Raw genomic sequence first — 20,285 nt, 5'->3', positions numbered from 1 at the left:
TCGTCCACGAGACTCAGAGGGCCATAGACACGGGTTAACAGGTAGATGCCGTGTTCCTTGACTTCCGCAAGGCGTTCGATACAGTTCCCCACAGTCGTTTAAAGAACAAAGTAAGAGCATATGGACTATTAGACCAATTGTGTGATTGGATTGAAGAGTTCCTAGATAACAGAACGCAGCATGTCATTCTCAATGGAAAGAAGTCTTCCGAAGTAAGAGTGATTTCACGTGTGCCGCAGGGGAGTGTCATAGGACCGTTGCTATTCACAATATACATAAATGACGTTGCGGATGACATCGGAAGTTCACTGAGGCTTTTTGCAGATGATGCTGTGGTACATCGAGAGGTTGTAACAACGGAAAATTGTACTGAAATGCAGGAGGATCTGCAAAGAATTGACGCATTGTGCAGGGAATGGCAATTGAATCTCAATGTAGACAAGTGTAATGTGCTGTGAATACATAGAAAGATAGATCCCTTATCATTTAGCTACAAAATAGCAGGTCAGCAACTGGAAGCAATTAATTCCATAAATTATCTGGGAGTATGCATTAGGAGTGATTTAAAATGGAATGATCATATAAAGTTGATCGTCGGTAAAGCAGATGCCAGACTGAGATTCATTGGAATAATCCTAAGGGAATGTAACCAGAAAACAAAGGAAGTAGGTTACAGTACGCTTGTTCGCCCACTGCTTGAATACTGCTCAGCTGTGTGGGATCCGTACCAGATAGGGTCGATAGAAGAGATAGAGAAGATCCAACGGAGAGCAGCGCGCTTCGTTACAAGATCATTTAGTAATCGCGAAAGCGTTACGGAGATGATAGATAAACTCCAGTGGAAGACTCTGCAGGAGAGACGCTCAGTAGCTCGGTACGGGCTTTTGTTGAAGTTTTGAGAACATACCTTCACCGAAGAGTCAAGCAGTATATTGCTCCCTCCTACGTATATCTCGCGAAGAGACCATGAGGATAAAATCAGAGAGATTAGAGCCCACACAGAAGCATACCGACAATCCTTCTTTCCACGAACAATACGAGACTGGAATAGAAGGGAGAACCGATAGAGGTACTCAAGGTACGCTCCGCCACACACTGTCAGGTGCCTTGCGGAGTATGGATGTAGATGTAGATGTAGATACATACTGACGGGAAAAAATCACAACACCAAAACGAAGATGTAGGACTTAAACGAAAGTTAGTAGGCGTGTTTCTACATCTGAAAGTTGATCTATATTCAGATTTGGCGCCTGTCGCAAAAGAGTGGCAAGTATGAGGGTGAAATAAGGTTTGCTTTAAATAAACCCTGCAATGGTCGTGAACTTAAGTCACCTTTGAGGTTGGATGTGGTGTGCTGTTAGTCAAGAATGGCTTTAGGGCGACAAAGACGTCATTGACAGCACCTCACTGAGTTTGAGAGAGGTCGTGTAACAGGGCTACGAGAAGACGGGCGTTCCTTCTGCGGCACTGCAGAAAGATATGGCAGGAATTTAGCTAATGCGCACGATGGCTGACAGCAGTGATCAAGGGAATGTACGGTCGCAAGAAGATCAGGCTCTGGGCGGTAAAGTGGCACTATGGAGAAGGAAGACCATCGTGTTCGGCGTATAGGTCTGGCGCATCGTACTGCATCTGCAGTGCCGGCCGGAGTGGCTGAGCGGTTCTAGGCGCTTCAGTCTGGAACCGTGCGACCGCTACGGTCGCAGGTTCGAATCCTGCCTCGGGCATGGATTTGTGTGTTGTCCTTAGGTCAGTTAGGTTTAAGCAGTTCTAAGTTCTATGGGGCTGATGACCTCAGATGTTAAGTCCCATAGTGCTCAGAGCCATTTTTTGCATCTGCAGTAGCAATTTAAGCAGCACTTTAGCACCACAATGCTATAACGAACCCTTACAAATCGGTTGCTTCAAGGACAGCTCCGAGCCAGACGCCCTGTAGTATGCATTCCAAATGGTGCAAATGGCTCTGAGCACTATGGGACTTAACATCTGTGGTCATCAGACCCCTAGAAATTAGACCTACTTAAACCTAACTAATCTAAGGACATCACACACACCCAAGCCCGAGGCAGAAGTCGAACTTGCGACCGTAGCAGTCACGCGGTTCCGGATTGAAGTGCCTAGAATCTCTCGGCCACCTCGGCCGGCTGTGCATTCCACTGACCCCAAACAGCCGCCACTTCAATGGTGGCAAGCGAGATCTCATTACAGGGCAGGGTGGAGATCTGTTGTGTTCTCTGATGAAATCTCGTCCTGCCTCAGTGCCAGTGATGGCCTTGTGTTGTGTAGGAGGAGGCCAGTTGATGTTCTGCAACCAACCTGTCTGCGTGCTATAACACACGGGACCTACACCTCGAGTTATGGTCTGAAGTGCTACTTCGTGTGATAGCAGGAGCACTCTCGTCCTTATCGCAGGCATCCTGACTGCAAATTTGTACATCAATCTGATCATTCGGCCTGTTATGCTGCCATGCATGATCAGCATCCCAGGGCTGTTTTCCAACAGAATAACGGTCGCTCACATACCGTTGTCGTATCACTTAAATATGCTACCGAGACAAATTTATTTCCAAAATTTCTTAACTCTACATTAGTTATTTTTTTGGCGTTGCGATTTTTTTATCATCACAGTACATACAGGGTGTACCGAAACTATCCGTCCAAATAATACGGGAGATACAGAACATCTTAACAAATATAATTGGTTAAGGAACATATGGCCTCTGAAATTAGCTTGTAGTGTTAGGGATCATTTTGTTAGTGGTGCTGGGGTAAGCTGTTTTGTCTGTGTCACTGACTGGGTATGTGGACTGACATTCAAATTTTCACAATTCTCGTGTTTTGGCACCTGTAAATGCACGAGGTACTCGACCTAGTGCACACGGACAACAGTTCGGCTTTATGTGTAGGCCGGCATTCTTGGTGATAGGTTGACTGGACCATACATTCCCCCATTCCCCTCAACGGAAGGAGATGTCGCATCTTCGTGGAACATGTGTTGCCAGAATTGCTACCTCTGAATGTTAGGCAAAGGATTTACTTGCAGCACAATGGGGCACCAGCCCATTTCAGCACTGCCGTGAGGAATCATTTAAGAGCCACTTTCAGACATCGATGATTCAGCCGAGTTGGCCCTCTGTTTTGCCCACCCAAGTCACCTAAGCTCACGTGTCTGGAATTCTTCCTCTGAAGCAGCTGGTGTATGAAACCGTTGTGGAAACAGAAGAACATCACAGCGCTAAAACTGCCGTCGCTGCTGGTACCATTGCGGACATGCGAGAAACCTCGAACGGATACGATAATCAATGGTCCGACAATGTAGTGCATGCACACGGGCAAGTGGTCGCGCATTCGAGCGGTTTCTGTGACTGCCACTGCTGTAATTAGTATACTGAACTACCTGCTGCGTAAATCGTCCCTGGCATCAGAAACTGTCTTCCGGGACCATATGTGCCATACTTAAATATATTTGTATTGATGTTCTCCACCTCCTGTATTAATTAGAACGAATAGTTTAGTAACACTCTGTAGTAAATTGAGTCTGTAGTAGACTCCTATTTAATTAGAGTTGTACTACACGCATCTGCCCTTAATATGTCTTCATTCCTGACGTACTTCACTGTAACCGTGAAGTCGAATCATGCCTTTAGCAGGAGATGTATTCGATGGCTTAGGCACGGTAGGGGAGTGGTTATGGAAGTGAGCAATTGCTTCCAGTTCACACAGCTGGGGACACGGATCACCTTCCCACATACAGATGTATATTATGGCGAGACACATCTACCAGACAGAATACACCTACACTTAGAGCAAACGAAATAATACTTTTGCTTTAAAATCCGAGCAAAGCAGGCTTCTTTGGCATGCAGTTGTCGTCTGTCGTGCATTTTAAAGTTACAATGTAGAAACTAATTGCGTGAAGTATCCCTTCATAAAGCAGTAAAAATTAATCACAAAGTATTGTGATTAGGGATGTTTTTGACGGACACCCTTTCCCTGCCGACTGTAAAATAAATACGATGACGTGCTACACTGCCCCCAAAATATAGGGGGGATGGTAGACTGCTGGGAACTGATGAATGAAAATTAAACTCTGAGAACAGTTTTTTTACAGTTCGCATCACTTTTTCTCAGAGGAAAGAGTAGTAGGGTTTCTGAGCTACTCCACTACTGAAGAAAGTATTTTTCCTTTTATTATGTTATATAGGGTAGAACTGGGAGCTCCTTTTACTAGTAAATTCCACTATGTAATACTGTTATTGAAAGCGTATTCTTCTGGTTATGAAAAATGCCTTAAATGCTGCTCATTACATAATGTCTTCGTAAAAAAAAATTGCACAAAATTTTATAAGAACAGTGCTACAGGCTTACTAAATCCAGAATTCTTAGTACTAAAAATTAAAACCACGGCACTCGGCAAATTGGATTAAAAGGTCTCCGAAAACCATTCACAATCTGACGGCAGAAACCTCGTGCATTTTGACAGAATATATGTGCGTGTAACCGTTAAAACCACGGAAGTGAAAATCTGTTTTAACAAATCCAGAACAACGGGAAACAATAAAACAACAAAAGGGAGTAAGGTAATTTTTATAAAGCGTGGTGCATATACGCAAAACTACCAGCCCAAGGAAACTATCAGAGTTACATAAGACAAATACACAAAAACCCACTGAGGATAGAACACAGAGTTTAGAAACTTGTATGGATGACACAAATATAAACTATGCCTTGCACAACTCGAGAATTACCTTCATTTTTTAATAAAGATTACTGCATGTTTTTTCTCGCTTCAATATCCATTTCAGTTAGCGGCATAACAAACATTCAAGACTCGGCAGCTACCAGCACCGCAATTTGGTACCCCTGCACTGCCTTGGAGGCCGTAATCTAGCAGTCGGAGAACACAGATTACTTAAATCACACTGAGTGCACCACAGCGAAGAAATTAGCGCAGCCATCGTGCTAAAGATGCGACGTGCCGACCAAGGCATGTCCACCCAGCCAGTTAAATGAAAGCGAAGAAAGAAACGCTTTACTGCAACGTTAATAACTATAAAATAACCGAATCAAAATTTAACATATTACAACTAACAGGCTAATGCAGTCATATCACTTACATAAAATCAGTATTTTCGTGAGAAAACTTATTCGTGTCATGTGATGTCTATTCTCGTTTAAGTTTTCCTGATTCACTTAAAAAGAAAGCCTGCATGGTTCCTTTGCCGATTTCTCTCCCATCATTTTGAAACTGAGTTTCCACTCCACTGATCTCGAAATAGAAGAAAAGGATGAATTTTAACCCTTCTTCGGATTCTTGTGTTTAATTTTGTTGGTTCTTCCGCTCAATATCACAGTCCAGATCAAGTTGATAACTGCACCGCTAAGTACAGGCTTTTACCTGTGCCGGTGTCAGTAAGCTCAAATTTGAATCAATTCAACCATTAATTTTTACGGACACTCTATGAGAAGAAAGATACTGAATAAACGCTATGCAATTGAAGCAGCGACAAAAAATGGATTAATTACCACTTACTGCTTTGCAAGCAGGTCTTATATCTTAGTAACAGCCTACATACCACAGTGGTATGGCAGTGCCCAGTAAGCTACTTGTGGCTGCCTGTACAGTGAAGGGTTTACCTGCTAGGATTTTTTATTTCCTGGAATTCCTTCCCCGAAGACAAAACTAAGACTGGTTGTAAAAGCTACACGTAGAGTTGGATTTGTGTTAGTACCAGCAGAGATTAATTTGATAGAGCTTCGTTAGACCTATGTCGGAACAAGGTACCTGGAATGGACAATATTCTCTCCGATTTATTAAGATACTTGGGAGAAACGCGATGATAAAACTGTTCCATCTCTTGCGCGAGTGACTTACAGTAGAATGTAATTCTGAAGGAGGCAGATGCTGATATCTTTGTATAGTACGGAACCATCAGGTTAATGACTCATTGTTGCAAAATCCTGACGCGAATCGTTTACAGAAGAACGGAAAACTAATAGAGGCCGACTTCGGTGAAGATCATTTTGCATTCCGTGGAATGCAGGCAATACCGATCTTACGACTTCTGTTAGAAGACAGGTTAAGGAAATCCAAACCAACTTTTGTAGCACTTGCTGAAGGTATCAGCCTTAATATACAAGGAGCGAAGGGATATTCACTAATGTACAGGAACAAGACTGCACTCATAAACGTCGAAAAATATGAACAGGAAGCAGTAACTGAGAACTAAGTGAAACGGGGTTGTAGCCTATGTTATTTAATCTGTGGATTGAGCAAACAGTAAAGGAGACTAAGCAGAAATTTGGAGAGAGAAACAAAGATATAAAAAAGAAATAATTACAGTGTCATCGGCAGACCTCAGTGATAGAAAAGGGCTTGGAAGTTCAATTGAACGGATAGGACATGCGTCATAACATGAATATCAACATAAACAAAACAAGGTAATGCAATGTAATCGAATTAACTCAAACGATGCTGAAAGAATTCGACTAAAAATGAGACACGGAAAGTAGTACATGAGACTCGTTATTTCGGTAATAAAATAACTGTGACAGAAGAAGAGAGAGTGTAAAATGCAGATTGACGATAGCGAGAAAAGCGGTTCTGAAAAAACACAAATTATAGAACCTCGATTATAAATTTAAGTGTTAGAAAATCTTTTCTGACGGGGCCTTTGTGGAGTGTAGACTTGTAGAGAAGTGAAACGAAGAAGATAAATTGTTCACGCAAGACTAAAATTAAGCTTTTGAAATGAGTTGTTACAGGAGTATGCTGAAGACTAGATAGGTGGATCGAATAACTAATGGAGACGTACTGAATATGACTGGAGAGAAGGGAAATTTACGTCACAACTTGACTCAAAGAAGGGATCGAGTGATACGATACATCCGCTGGACTCAAGGAATTGCCAATTTGATAATGGGAAAAAATGTGGGGGCAGAGGTTAAAATTGTTGAAGGAAACCAAGGCTTGACTAGAGAAAACAGGCCCAGATGGATATTGTATACAACAGTGTGGAGAGATAAAGAGGCACAGAAAAGACTAGCGGTTACCAGTTATCGAACTAGAGACCACGACGACAACAACAACAACAACCCCCTACCAGCTCCAACATAAGTGCGCTGGTGCATAGCACATTATAGCCGATGCATAGAGCAACACAGGCACACGGTTTAAGAAAGAAGATAAGAACTGGCGATTCTCATGCTGTATTACCAAGTACATGCTGCGAAATACAGATACTAACATACGATCTCAGTGCGTGTATTGCAACTACACTGCGAGCGTTGAACGCCAAAATTAAATGTTTGCGGAAGTGTGAGTTGGAACGCAGTGGAAATTGCCAGCACATATAAGAAACACGCACAGCCACTTCAGGACGGCAAGTTCTTAGATTACGTGCGCTCGCCACTGCGGAGAGAAGGCGTGAGCGACGCTTGGCCGGTCGTTCACCGCCAGGGCGACAGCAACGCTGTCAGCGCGTACAGCGGCCGACCTAACCACAAGGGGACTCCAATTACGAGCACGCGCTTCTGCCAACAGCGTCGTTGTTTCTCTACACTGCATGAAGATTTCTGAGCAGCTGAGATCAGGCAATATGTCAGTCCTGCAACGCCTGTATCGATGATCTTCAGTGTTGAATACACATTTCGCGAGGGCGTGTGTGTGTGTGTGTGTGTGAGAGAGAGAGAGAGAGAGAGAGAGAGAGAGAGAGCGTGTATGTGTGTGTGTGTGTGTGTGTGTGTGTGTGTGTGTGTGTGTGAGAGAGAGAGAGAGAGAGAGAGAAAGAGAGATAGAGAGAGCGAGCGTGTGTGTGTGTGTGTGTGTGTGTGTGTGTGTGTGTGTGTGAGAGAGAGAGAGAGAGAGAGAGAGAGAGAGAGAGAGAGAGAGCATGTGTGTGTGTGTCTGTGTGTGTGTGAGAGAGAAAGAGAGAAAGAGAGAGAGAGAGAGAGAGAGAGAGAGAGAGAGAGAGAGAGAGAGAGAGAGAGGGAGGGAGGGAGGGAGGGAGGTAGAATCAGTTTTTGACTCATTGACAACGCTCGCTTTAGAGATCACAAAAACAATTGCTGGCAATTCCACGAATAAATCGGTCGTAATTTCGTTAAATAGCAGGCCATTCGCCATTTCCTGAAGAAATCCATCAGCAAGTATATTAAACCAGATATGGAATAGAAATACTAATAGCTTAAGCTTATTATATCTAAACCTAAAACACAGATGATTAGTTTGGACACTGCATATCTTGTGAAATTCAGTCATCGAAGGTACTTCAAACAGTATCATGGCAGGCCATATCCACGTGCTACAGATACATAAAATTTTTTCTGCATACACACCAAGTCCTCGTCGATAGAATCCGTTCCCTGGTCGCAGAGCCATTTTCTCCCACGTGTTCTTTCAGTTTTCCGAAATCGCATGGTGTAAGCCCTGGACTTCGCTATTAGCGTCACCCCTCTTTCTGCGGCCTTGGTCAAATTTATGAAACCGTTTCGTCATGGCTGGACGCGAGACTGCTTCTGGTCCATATACCCCCAGAAATTCACCGTTAATCTGTATGAAATTTAGACGTTATGCGGAACAGAATCGTACTGTCCCGCTTACTTCAACTTGGCGTGCATTTCCGGTTGCCGCACCACTTCACTCCCACATTGTGAAGCACATGTTATCCGTACCGCAGCAGAATTGCATCTGCAGGAAACCCAGCACACGTACATTCTTCTAAAAATTAGTCACTCCTGTTTCGCTATGGTCTCACTGTGGGACGAAGTGGGTAACTTACCTTCTGTAGTGCCTAGGTAACGTAAATATTTCAACACAATAAAATATGTTAATAGCATTATGTGGGTCATTGTGTGTAACTGATTAAATTATTAAAAAATGTTGCTATTTTCAGCTGCTAGGAACTCATCTGCTACAACTTTAATTCCAAAATTACTGTTATTTTCTGACCTCTTCTTCTTCTTCTTCTTCTTCTTCTTCTTCTTCTTCTTCTTCCATTTTTTTGACGTCATCTGGCTGATTTTCCCCTTGTCTTGTTTCGAAATGGATAAAGTATTTGAAAACTGGGAGAAGGCTCTTCTAGATAAATGCCTAGAGAACATACCGTTAAAATGTGAGCAATGTGCTGCGGTTATTATTTAGACTTTGCCTCATACCGAATTTTAAGAGTAGAAGTAGACTAGCTTTGGACCTCTGTATCTTGGAAACGGATAAAAATATGAAGAAAATTTTCAAGGTTGTTCGAGGTCGGTATCCTAGGAATATATCTTAAAAATTTCAGCCACTTGCTGTGCATAGCCGTCTTGGAATCCTCGGCTGGGTTAAGGACTGCTGTTAACGGCGAGAATAAAGTAAAAAACCCTTTTTTGCTGTCTTCCGAGGGAATATTAGGTACGCACGCTGTCGCATGCATACCGATACTTCTCCTTAACAAACCTCCCCTATTCCCTTTTTTCGATTAGTAAAAACTCCAGCTAACCATTGTCTCCGGATCTAACATAATTATATCTCTGGATGACAATACTTTTACACTCGACTATGGAAGTCACAACTTCTGATCCACGACGAGTATTACTACAGCAGTGTTTCTGTCCTAAGATCAACTGCTCGTGCACTAAAGTACTAGTGCTCACCTGCGAGATTCACTACTGCCAAAATACTGCCTCCTACAGATGGCAGAAAGATCACATATCATCCAACACCCAGAATAACGTTTATCGCTAAACTGAACTACTGAAGTGGTTTTTAAGCCAAAGAATTCTTGGACGCAGCTCTCCACGCTAGTTCGTCCCATGTAAGCCTCTTAACCTCTGCGCACCTGTTACGACCTGAATTCATTTGAACCACGTAGCTGTAGTCAAATCTTGATCTCCCCCTACACCCCCCCTCCCCCGCCACCACCCCCATCACCACTTCATTATCAAAGTGACCACTCATTGATTCGTCAGGATTGACACCCATAGTCTAGCAGATCGTGGTCAGCTCGGCGGATCATTAACTGAAGGGGCCCGGGAACGATTCCTGGGCGCGTCGGAGATTTTCTCCGGTCGGGGACTGGATGCTGCGTTGTCCTCACGTTCGTACAGTCATAACTGACATTCTACTACTGAAACGGCTGTATGAGCACGTCCCAAAAGCCAGCAAATCAAATACAAGGGGTGGTAGCGTCTTTGGCCAGTAATCAAAACGTCTTGATCCCGTTCATCATTTGGATTTGCAGCTCCTTCTGTTTACCGTGTTTGTAATTGAAATTGTACGACGTGAGGTCCGCCAGTTATGAAAGACACCGTTTTTTCAAAGTACCCAAACATGCTCCAGCACCACTGTGCCATCATCAGTGGGCTTCCGTTTTATTTAATCTGTAATGTGAGCATTTTTACTAAGTGATTACAAAATTATGTCGATATTTAGTTCAAACAATTGCTCGTTTCTTTTTGTTAATACCTTTACACTTGGTGTGCATGATTATCAGGACCACTAGTGTATTATTTATTACAGGTAGCCTGTCATCTGCAACCAAGCGATGTTGATGAGAAATTTTGTTTTGGAGTTAACCTCTCATCTAAACGTAATTTAGTTTGTTGCGATGTTTCGCGCCTATATTCGTTTTTACTTATGTTTTCGTGTGGCAAGCCTCTTTATTCTCAGCATCATGGTGAGGTGTCGTGATACACACGTAAATATAGCACGTATTTTCACAAATAAGGTCGTAAAAGCACTTTTCCCTTCACCAAAACACAGTGTAATTGTGGTTGTTGTGTGTCCCAGCCCAGTCATTGTTCGTTTGTTCACCATAGTTCGGCACTAAATTTTGTTTGCATTTTATCTTTGTGTGTGTGTGTGTGTGTGTGTGTGTGTGTGTGTGTGTGTGTGTTTTCTGTACGCTTCTTAGCTGTTTGTGTTGTCTTTTACATGGTGTGGTGTGTGTGTGTGTGTGTGTGTGTGTGTGTGTGTGTGTGTGTGTGTGTGTGTGTGTGCCCATTATGTGGAATTCGATGAATAAATAGATAAATACAGAAATTTGAGGGATCCGGGACATGGCATATCTTGCATACCTTGCAATTCATTGGTCTATGTTCCCTGACATGTTCACAAAATCGAACAAACTCGTTCCTGGACAGAAAGCGCTCTTACACAGTGTGTCCCAGGTGGAATGACCAATATTCGGAAACATTATAGGTAGGTTCATTCGAAGCAAAAATGTCTAGTAAACATGAGCTCTGAAAACACACATTAAAAGCTATGAGCACTTGGTCATTTCCACTGCTGTAAAAAACATCTATTGAACAAGTGATCGTAGCTCTTAAGGTATGCACCTTTTGAGAACCCAACTCTACTGAACTTATGCTTCGAATGATCGTTCCTGTTGTATCCCTGAATACTGAACATTCTTGCTAGGACGCCCTGTACAGACAAAGCGGCGAATACTACAGAAGATATTTCTATTTAACTAATAACAAAGTCCCAGAATCTTTTAGAAAACATAAAGCTGAACAAAATAAATTGATATGGAAAGTCCATGACCCTATTCATTTCACTACACCTACAAACTATCATTTTGAGCTAGTAACTTCTACCATGCGGTATTCTGAAGGCTTTCACCACCGATGTCATTAACGCGTTTAATTACAGCAAATCGTAGCAAAAACGACGCGTTTTTCATATGTCTTCAACGTGCAGTACCATCTTCATAGAAGACGAGTTATAATACCAAAAGTATCAAATACAAAAAGCGTCGTTTCCTGTAATTTTATTGTGACAAATTTTGCCAAAAAAGACACATTTTCCAGAGATCCTCAACGTGCCTGTGTTTTGAAATAGCATTTATTCATAGTACATACGTTATACGAGGCGCATTCAAGTTCTAAGGCCTCCGAATTTTTTTCTCCGGACTGGAAAGAGATAGAAACATGCGCATTGTTTTAAAATGAGGCCGCGTTCATTGTCAATACGTCCCAGAGATGGCAGCACCGTACAGCAGATGGAATTTTACCGCCAGCGGCGAGAATGAGAACTGTTTTAAATACTTAAAATGGCGACGTTTTCCTTACTTGAACAGCGTGCAATCATTCGTTTTCTGAATTTGTGTGGTGGGAAACCAATTGAAATTCATCAACAGTTGAAGGTGACATGTGGTGATGGAGTTATGGTTGTGTCGAAAGTGCGTTCGTGGGTGCGACAGTTTAATGATGGCAGAACATCATGTGACAACAAACCGAAACAACCTCGGGCTCGCACAAGCCGGTCTGACGACATGATCGAGAAAGTGGAGAGAATTGTTTTGGGGGATCGGCGAATGACTGTTGAACAGATCGCCTCCAGAGTTGGCATTTCTGTGGGTTCTGTGCACACAATCCTGCATGACGACCTGAAAATGCGAAAAGTGTCATCCAGGTGGGTGCCACGAATGCTGACGGACGACCACATGGCTGCCCGTGTGGCATGTTGCCAACCAATGTTGAAGCGCAACGACAGCATGAATGGGACTTTCTTTTCGTCGGTTGTGACAAAGGATGAGACGTGGATGCCATTTTTCAATCCAGAAACAAAGCGCCAGTCAACTCAATGGAAGCACACAGATTCACTGCCACCAAAAAAATTTCGGGTAACCGCCAGTGCTGAAAAAATGATGGTGTCCATGTTCTGGGACAGCGAGGGCGTAATCCTTACCCATTGCGTTCCAAAGGGCACTACGGTAACTGGTGCATCCTACTAAAATGTTTTGAAGAACAAATTCCTTCCTGCACTGCAACAAAAACGTCCGGGAAGGGCTGCGCGTGTGCTGTTCCACCAAGACAACGCACCCGCACATCGAGCTAACGTTACGCAACAGTTTCTTCGTGAGAACAACTTTGAAGTGATTCCTCATGCTCCCTACTCACCTGACCTGGCTCCTAGTGACTTTTGGCTTTTTCCAACAATGAAAGACACTCTCCGTGGCCGCACATTCACCAGCCGTGGTGCTATTGCCTCAACGATTTTCCAGTGGTCAAAACAGACTCCTAAAGAAGCCTTCGCCGCTGCCAAGGAATCATGGCGTCAGCGTTGTGAAAAATGTGTACGTCTGCAGGGCGATTACGTCGAGAAGTAACGCCAGTTTCATCGACTTCGGGTGATTACTTAATTAGAAAAAAAATCGGAGGCCTTAGAACTTGAATGCACCTCGTAATATAAAAGCCAACTCGTTTGAGCTTCACTGAGAAAGACAAAGGGATCTTGCACCCGACTGGCCAAGCTCCCCTCCACAAAGCACACATCTGCCACGCGAATTCTGCCTTTTACTCTTGGGAATGCTTCATAACGTAAATTTGCACATTCTGACGTCACAAAAGTCGACCTCTGGGAGGATTACGTGTAGGCATCTGTTTGGCCTAGAATGTTTGTGATCGACTGAAAGAGCATTTTCTTTAGTTTGAATGATGTCGTCATCTAAACTGTCTCTCGTGAAACCAGCGGGCGACGTATATCGACCGACACCCATAATCTTTACCCAAGAACGCACCGTAGCAAGCTTCCCTAACAATTTGCGTGCTCTTCCTTTGTTCCCCTGGTCGTCTTTCCACGCAAAAGTTTTCAACATTTAGAGTCCACTTTTCTTCATTTCATCATGGAATCTACACTGCAGAACTTTAAATTATTTTCGGTGTAGTTGTAAGCAACAAATCAAACCAAACTTTTTGAGAATGTGTTTCAAAACATATATTTTCAAAGATGTAATGAAATATTCGATTGAAGGACGTTATTTCGTCACATTCACTAACTTTGAGAACATTGTACATACAGTATTAAACGCTACAATGCACAGAATGGCTTTAAAAATTAAAACTTGGGGAACTTCCATTGTACGTATAGTAGTAAACACTATAATACATGGAATGATCTTAACAAATTATGGTAAAAGAATTATATGATTATTACAACTCTGAATAAAATTACATTTGCCGCTATGTTCAGTGCTCGTACGAGGTAAGTTGCGGTGTCGTAGGTGGAGCACGATGGATGACCTCTGCATGTACCACCACGCCCAAGACGACACTATAAATCACCCGGACGGCCTAAAAGTCACCTAAATGTCACAGCAGCAGCTGAGACGAGTTTTCCAAGTCTCCATTTCACGAAATTTGCACAACGCTGTTGCGGGTCAGAATACGGGTGAGAAGCATGCGTATTTGAATGGTATCAAGAATAAAAATCAGAAAGAGAATAAATAATATCTTGGCTTTCTTTATACGGCTGTAAACAAACCCTGGTAGTTGTCTCTAAGCGTTTGTCTTAACAAGTACCCTCTTATATTCTGATTGTGTTATGGGTTAATAGATATTATAAAAGGATTTCATTTAATTTATCACATTAAAATAGGTATTAGCAAAGGCGGAATTTCCAGTGAAATATCAAGAAAATTTATTCTGGTTCTAAAACTCTGTCAGTTTGTAATACTACTCTGAGTAAAGTATAAGTGAAAAATAAAAATTACAAAACACATTCAGTTTAAGAGTTTCAATGTACTTCACATTTTTGTTTCCTGGTGTGCAATGTTATAGTAATCTAACAGAATGCTTCGACTACATTAGTTCATAGTGGCCTCCATTCCTACATATTGAGTTACAAACATGTTTCATACATTTAATATTTTAATGTCGGCCCTATTCATTGAGAAATGCTAAAAATTAAACATACTCCTATAACATTGATCAAGGTGGTGCAAGACTTCGGACATTGCAGAGGACGGCGGTTCAAATTCCCTCAAACTATCCAGGTTTACGGTTTCCATGGTAGCCGCTACATCGCTTAAGTCAAATATCACTTTGTTCCTCTGAAAAGTTTGTGCCCCATACCTAATGACCGCGTCGTCGACGAGACTTTAATCACTGATTCTTCTTTTCTCTCTTCCTTATCAACAACGGCATATAAGAAAAAAATCCGCTCTTAAATAAGTTAGGTTTTTCGGTAATCACACGTAATCTCACACGAAACTATTATGTCAATTTCCACAGCATCGGATTGTGATTATATATTCAACATATGACATACGGTACGATGAACAGACCTGCACAGTCTTATCTTTTCATTACAGAATCATTTCTCAAACAGCTTGGTAGAATTTCCTGTAGTCATGACTTGCATTTTGAGAATCTTTGTGTCAGGACATACGAAACCTCGTTTCCTTGCTTATTTCCTAATTTTATTAAAGTATCAGGTATAAATAATAAGTTTTTTTCACATCAGTGAAGTTTTTCCAAACCCACAGAATATTTTCAAGGAAAGAGGTCTTATTAATTATATAGTTTTCATGAAATAATTGGCTGTGAAGTTAATTTACTTTTGGTCCATGTACACCACGGGTAACTTAGCCCCGTCCTTTTTCCCAGTGATTCAGTAACCATTTGTACTGTTTTGAGCAAGTAGAATTGAAATTTCGTATTAGGGAAATCTCTTAGAGCTAGGAAATTAAAAAATACAAAGGTACGTCAGTTTGCTTTTAAAAATTGTTAAGCAGAATAAAAAGCAATAATTGAATGGTGCATATATTTGTGGGAAATGACTGAGAAAATATTCTATACAGTACTGTTAACCCACGCTTTTTATGTAAAACTGTTAAGGTATTATACCTAACAAATATTGTCATAAAAAAATTTAAAAAGACCTTTCTTCACAAGTTTTAGAGATTTTATTTCTCCAGCAAACTTTCTCGTTTATACAACAAAATATACTTCGAAGTTCGCCATTTCTAGGCTTTGCTAACGGGCTCCATCCATTCGATTAGAGCACCTTCGTCTTCTGTTTGATAATTACTAAAACACCCTTGAATAAATTAGATTTTACGAACAGCAATATAGTTTTGCAGATGAATGTATTTTACGGGCTACTTAAGTCTACATCATAATAATGCATTTTAGAGTTAGAATTGTGCTACAGGCTACTTGAATCCAGATGATATGCTGAAAGAAATGGGCTCGAGGAGCCCACTACTGCATGTTATGTTGACAAACATTTTAAATCAGCCTGTTTATATGATTTATTTTATGAAAAACATTAGTGTTATTATGGATGAAGTTGTAAAAGGTAAGAAATTTGAAAAAAATCACTGACCAGCAATCTGTATTCTTCGCAGGTGCATGCATAGACGGGAGTTCTAAGGGGGAACGAAACAATTTTTCACTGTGATATACAAGCCAGAACAGAATAAGAAGTAATAAATCTGTCCGTATTAAAGATGCTGCCGTTGCCTACAGGAAAATCTTAGTAGTAACCCTCTCATCGACAACTATGATGAATGAGATCAGCTTCAGTTGTACTGATAATTAACCCTCAGCGCTTAAGTAGCCCTAGTTTACGGTACACTAAATCTTTTACATTGCTCCTACAATAAACTGATTGGTATACAATTCAAATAATGCAATATATCAACACATTTCTTTACGCCACATATTCCACTTCGTTGGGCACAGACTTTTCTAACTCGTGGAAATAAAGATTTCAATACCGGTGACTACTTCTGAAGCTCCCGTGGACGCCGTGGGCGGAACAGAACCCTGTTCTGTGCTCATGTCACATTTCGTAGTTCCCCAGTGGTTTAATTAAAATGTCTGTGCTATTCGTTCATGGAAGGGCTGCAACTGTAGCAGCTTTCCTGAAATAATCCAGCACGAATTTAATCTCCTTCTATTGATTTCGTTTCCTTGTTTAGTTTCCGGTCCCACATAATTCTGAATGCTACGCGCGAGAACTCATAAACAAATACTGAAGCCGTATCAACAGAAAAACTGTAGTGTAAACTGAGAAGAATCGTTAAAAAGTGTTAAACGCCAAGACTGAGATGTTCTGCAACAAACCGACGGAGTTAACATCTCCCCCCCTGCAAACCTCCCTTTCTTTTCACACGGAAGGTCACTCTAAATCGTTATTTTCACCATGGCAGCGACAACAGCAACCATTACGAAATTTTCTCGAATGAAAAACAGTCCACAGTTGCACTAAATTATGTTTATTTTAAACCTTGACCATGGTTTATGTTATAATAATATAGCCTTCTTCACAAGTCATACACACTAATGAATGGAAAATGTCTTAGCCCAGTGGCTACGTCAAAACCAATAAAATAACTTCAACAGATATAAGCCTATTTCGAACAGAAGTAAAATTACATATGGCACCGTATGTCCTCCGCCACTACCTCAGTTATACTGGGCGCACGGTCTTGACGTGCGTTCTTTTTTGCCTGTTGCACAATACAGTAGTCATCGGCTGCTGTAGTTGACCATGGTCGACCACCTCCTCCCCTTCGGGCAGCAGTGCTTGTGGTACGGAATGCTTTCCATGCACGTAAAACAATGCTGCGAGCAATACCAAACTCGTGGGCTACATTTGTGACACTTGCCTTCTTCCAGTTTCCCAGTGATTCTTCCTCTATGAAATCATCCAAATGCAGTCTCCGGGCGATGTTGTAATGAAAAACACAACGATAATGCACCGTAACTGCTCGCTCGCTGACATACGCACTGTCTTTTCCCGTTCCTTCAACTCCTCGTGTTGCAGGGGGCAGCCCCGTCTGGCGCTATATTCGCACTGACCTCACGCCAAGCGATGTCCAACTTTCTGTACACGACTGGGAGACCCCTGACAACATGCTCCCGCACTTTCCTTCATTTCCACCGAGTTTTTAATACCTTACGCCCCTTTTTTGCAGAGCATTGTATTTAAGTGGGCCGGAGACGAATGAGAAATCGTTTTAGCGACAGTACGGGTCAAAAATGAGAAAATCCACAGACAGAAGGGACTTACACAGAAGTCAGATTTTTATACCCCAGCAACTTGGAACGAGCATCTCGGAAATAGTGACAAGTTTTTGGACGTCACGTTCCTCTATAGAACGTGCAGCTCGCTGGCTTGGCTGCTCTGTAAAGCAGAGCAGGCGGCGATCTGTGGCAGATCTGAGACAGACTGCAATGCTGATTCCGCCACAAATACCTCGAAGCACACCGTTCGGTGCACATTGTTGATCATGGAGCTCTTATCCCTACTTGTTACCATGTTGATCTAACGACATAGTCAATTTGCAGTCAGCACGTAATCACCGAGATTGGACCAAGAATCAATGGAAACGAGTCGCCTAGTCGGATAAATCACGTTCCTTGTTACATTAGATCTAGTGACGGCGGTGTCGGACACTTCTTCATGCAAGAGAACGGCTGCTCAAAACATGGCACCGGTGATGGTAATCGAAGGCAGCTGTGGATGACGTGAACATTATTGCGGACCACCTACGTGCCGTCATGCTTGATGTTTTCCACGACACATCGATGGCACCTTATAGCAGGATAACTGTTCGAATCACAAGACCACAATCATGCTACCAAATTCTCCTGATCTGAACGCATGGAACACATCTAGGACACTTTCAGCTGTCAGCTCCACGTCCACAAACCACCAACCCGTAATTTATGGCAATTGGGTGCCTTGTGCACAGGCAACTGTTGCCACATTCCTTCGAGAACCCAACAAGGACATACCACAGAGAATATCTGCTGCTTTGCATTGCAAAGGAGAACCACCGCGCCTTTGAGCAGGTGGTCGTAGCGTTTAGGCTCAGCAATGTACAAGGTGATTACAATTAAAGTTAAACTTTCAAAACACTATAGAAATAACACCACAAGTCAGAATGACGTCAGATTGCAACGGAATATTATTGGAAAAGGGGGAAAACGTATGGCAGAAGAGAGAAAATAGTGTGAAAATTGATCAATAGATGGCGCTGTATGTGCCAGAATACGTAAGTGAAAACACCTGTCATGCGAACGACCCATTAAAGTTATTACAAACACGCTGGGTACACGGCTTTTCCTCCTTTCGCGTCTGCGACGTTCGCCGTAACTGTCTCAACGCAGGATCGCGCTCTGCTTGTAAAGCTGTATTACAAGAAAGATGACTGTGCACACGTCGCTCTGCAGAAGTTCCGGACACTGAAGGGTTTGAAAAAAGGCATTGGTCCGATGACTGCCGTGGGTCTGGAGAAAATGATTCGGAAATTCTAAATGACTGGTCCTTTTGGTGTGCAACCTGGTAGAGGGAGGAAACGAATTGATTCGACGTCAGTGGAACCAGTTACCACAGCAACGCAGGAGGAGACGGGTGGTAGTGTGGAAACGTCTAGTGCATGGAGAACTGCCCGAACATTGGACATACCCTTGAGCACGATTCGTAAAATCCTACGAAACATCCCTCTTTGCTATCCATTCAAAATTACCCATGTGCACGAGCTGCTTCCTGTTGACCTGCCAGCAAGAGAGATCTTTGCTTCAGAATTTCTGGCTCGCATGGAAGTGGACAGTGATTGGCCGTGTAAACAGACGAAGCTCACTTCCATCTGACACGATATGTCAATACACAGAATTGTTGAATGTGGGCAACGGAAAATTCACACTCAAATCAACCAGTACCACTTCATCCTGAAAAGGTCACTGTGTGGCGCAGTTTTACGGCATCATCTATCATAGGGCCATATGTGTTCGAAGAGACTGGTGCTTCCGGTCCTGTCAGCTGCACCGTCACTGATAAGCGCTATGAGTGTCTTTTGCGCAACCACGTCATTCCAGCTCTCCAACAGCTTGGATGTGTGGCTGGGATCATTTTTATGCAAGATTGCGCACCTCCTCACATTGCAAACCCAGTTAAGCAGCTTCTGAAGCGCAATTTCGGAAATTCTAGTATTATCAGTCGCCATTACCCTGCAACCTGGCCGCCCCAATCACCTGATCTTAATCCCAGTGACTTCTGGCTGTGGGGCAATCTGAAAGATGTGTTCACTGTTTCGGTTACAAACTTAGCTGCATTGAAGACACGCATTGCACAACACTTCCTGAACGAGACTCCGGGAACACTTGGATCAGTTGTGGAACATACTGTTTCTCGATTTCAATTAAACATATTTTGCGCCAGTCACAAGGAAATTAATAATTCGATTTGATTTTGATTGATGCTTTTTATGCGGTTTTCGGCCTCAAGACAATTAAAAAGCGATTTTTCACATCCAATGTGATATAATTTTGCCGTGATGGATGGGCTTACGTAACTAACAGTATCACAACTGTACTCCCATGCACACTGATTAGTAGTTTGTTTAACGTCTAACATATACCTTAGGCATTGTTGTATGATTCATTTGTCATTTGTAACCGACCACTGTTAATTATGATGCTTACAGCGCCATCTATTGCTACATTTTGTAACTATTTATTTTTCTTCTGCCATACGTTTTCCCCCTTCTCCGATAATATTCCGTTGCAAT

At 42.4% G+C, this 20,285-nt stretch overlaps 1 protein-coding gene across 1 annotated transcript in view; it reads right to left on the bottom strand.

Moving 5' to 3' along the window:
• The window catches only part of LOC124799027 (protein SPT2 homolog), a 512,977-nt gene extending 503,979 nt beyond the window's left edge, over positions 1 to 8,998 (bottom strand). The window contains exon 1 of the mRNA XM_047262563.1: positions 8,951 to 8,998. Within this exon, the coding sequence (XP_047118519.1) occupies positions 8,951 to 8,998 (48 nt within the window). The remainder of the gene's footprint in view (positions 1 to 8,950) is intronic.
• Positions 8,999 to 20,285: the final 11,287 nt, after the last annotated feature.

This window comes from Schistocerca piceifrons, chromosome 5 (assembly GCF_021461385.2).
Source record: "Schistocerca piceifrons isolate TAMUIC-IGC-003096 chromosome 5, iqSchPice1.1, whole genome shotgun sequence".
Lineage (NCBI taxonomy): Eukaryota > Metazoa > Arthropoda > Insecta > Orthoptera > Acrididae > Schistocerca > Schistocerca piceifrons.
The sequence above is the reverse complement of the archived record's forward strand: the minus strand, read 5'-3'. Positions and strand labels throughout refer to the sequence as shown.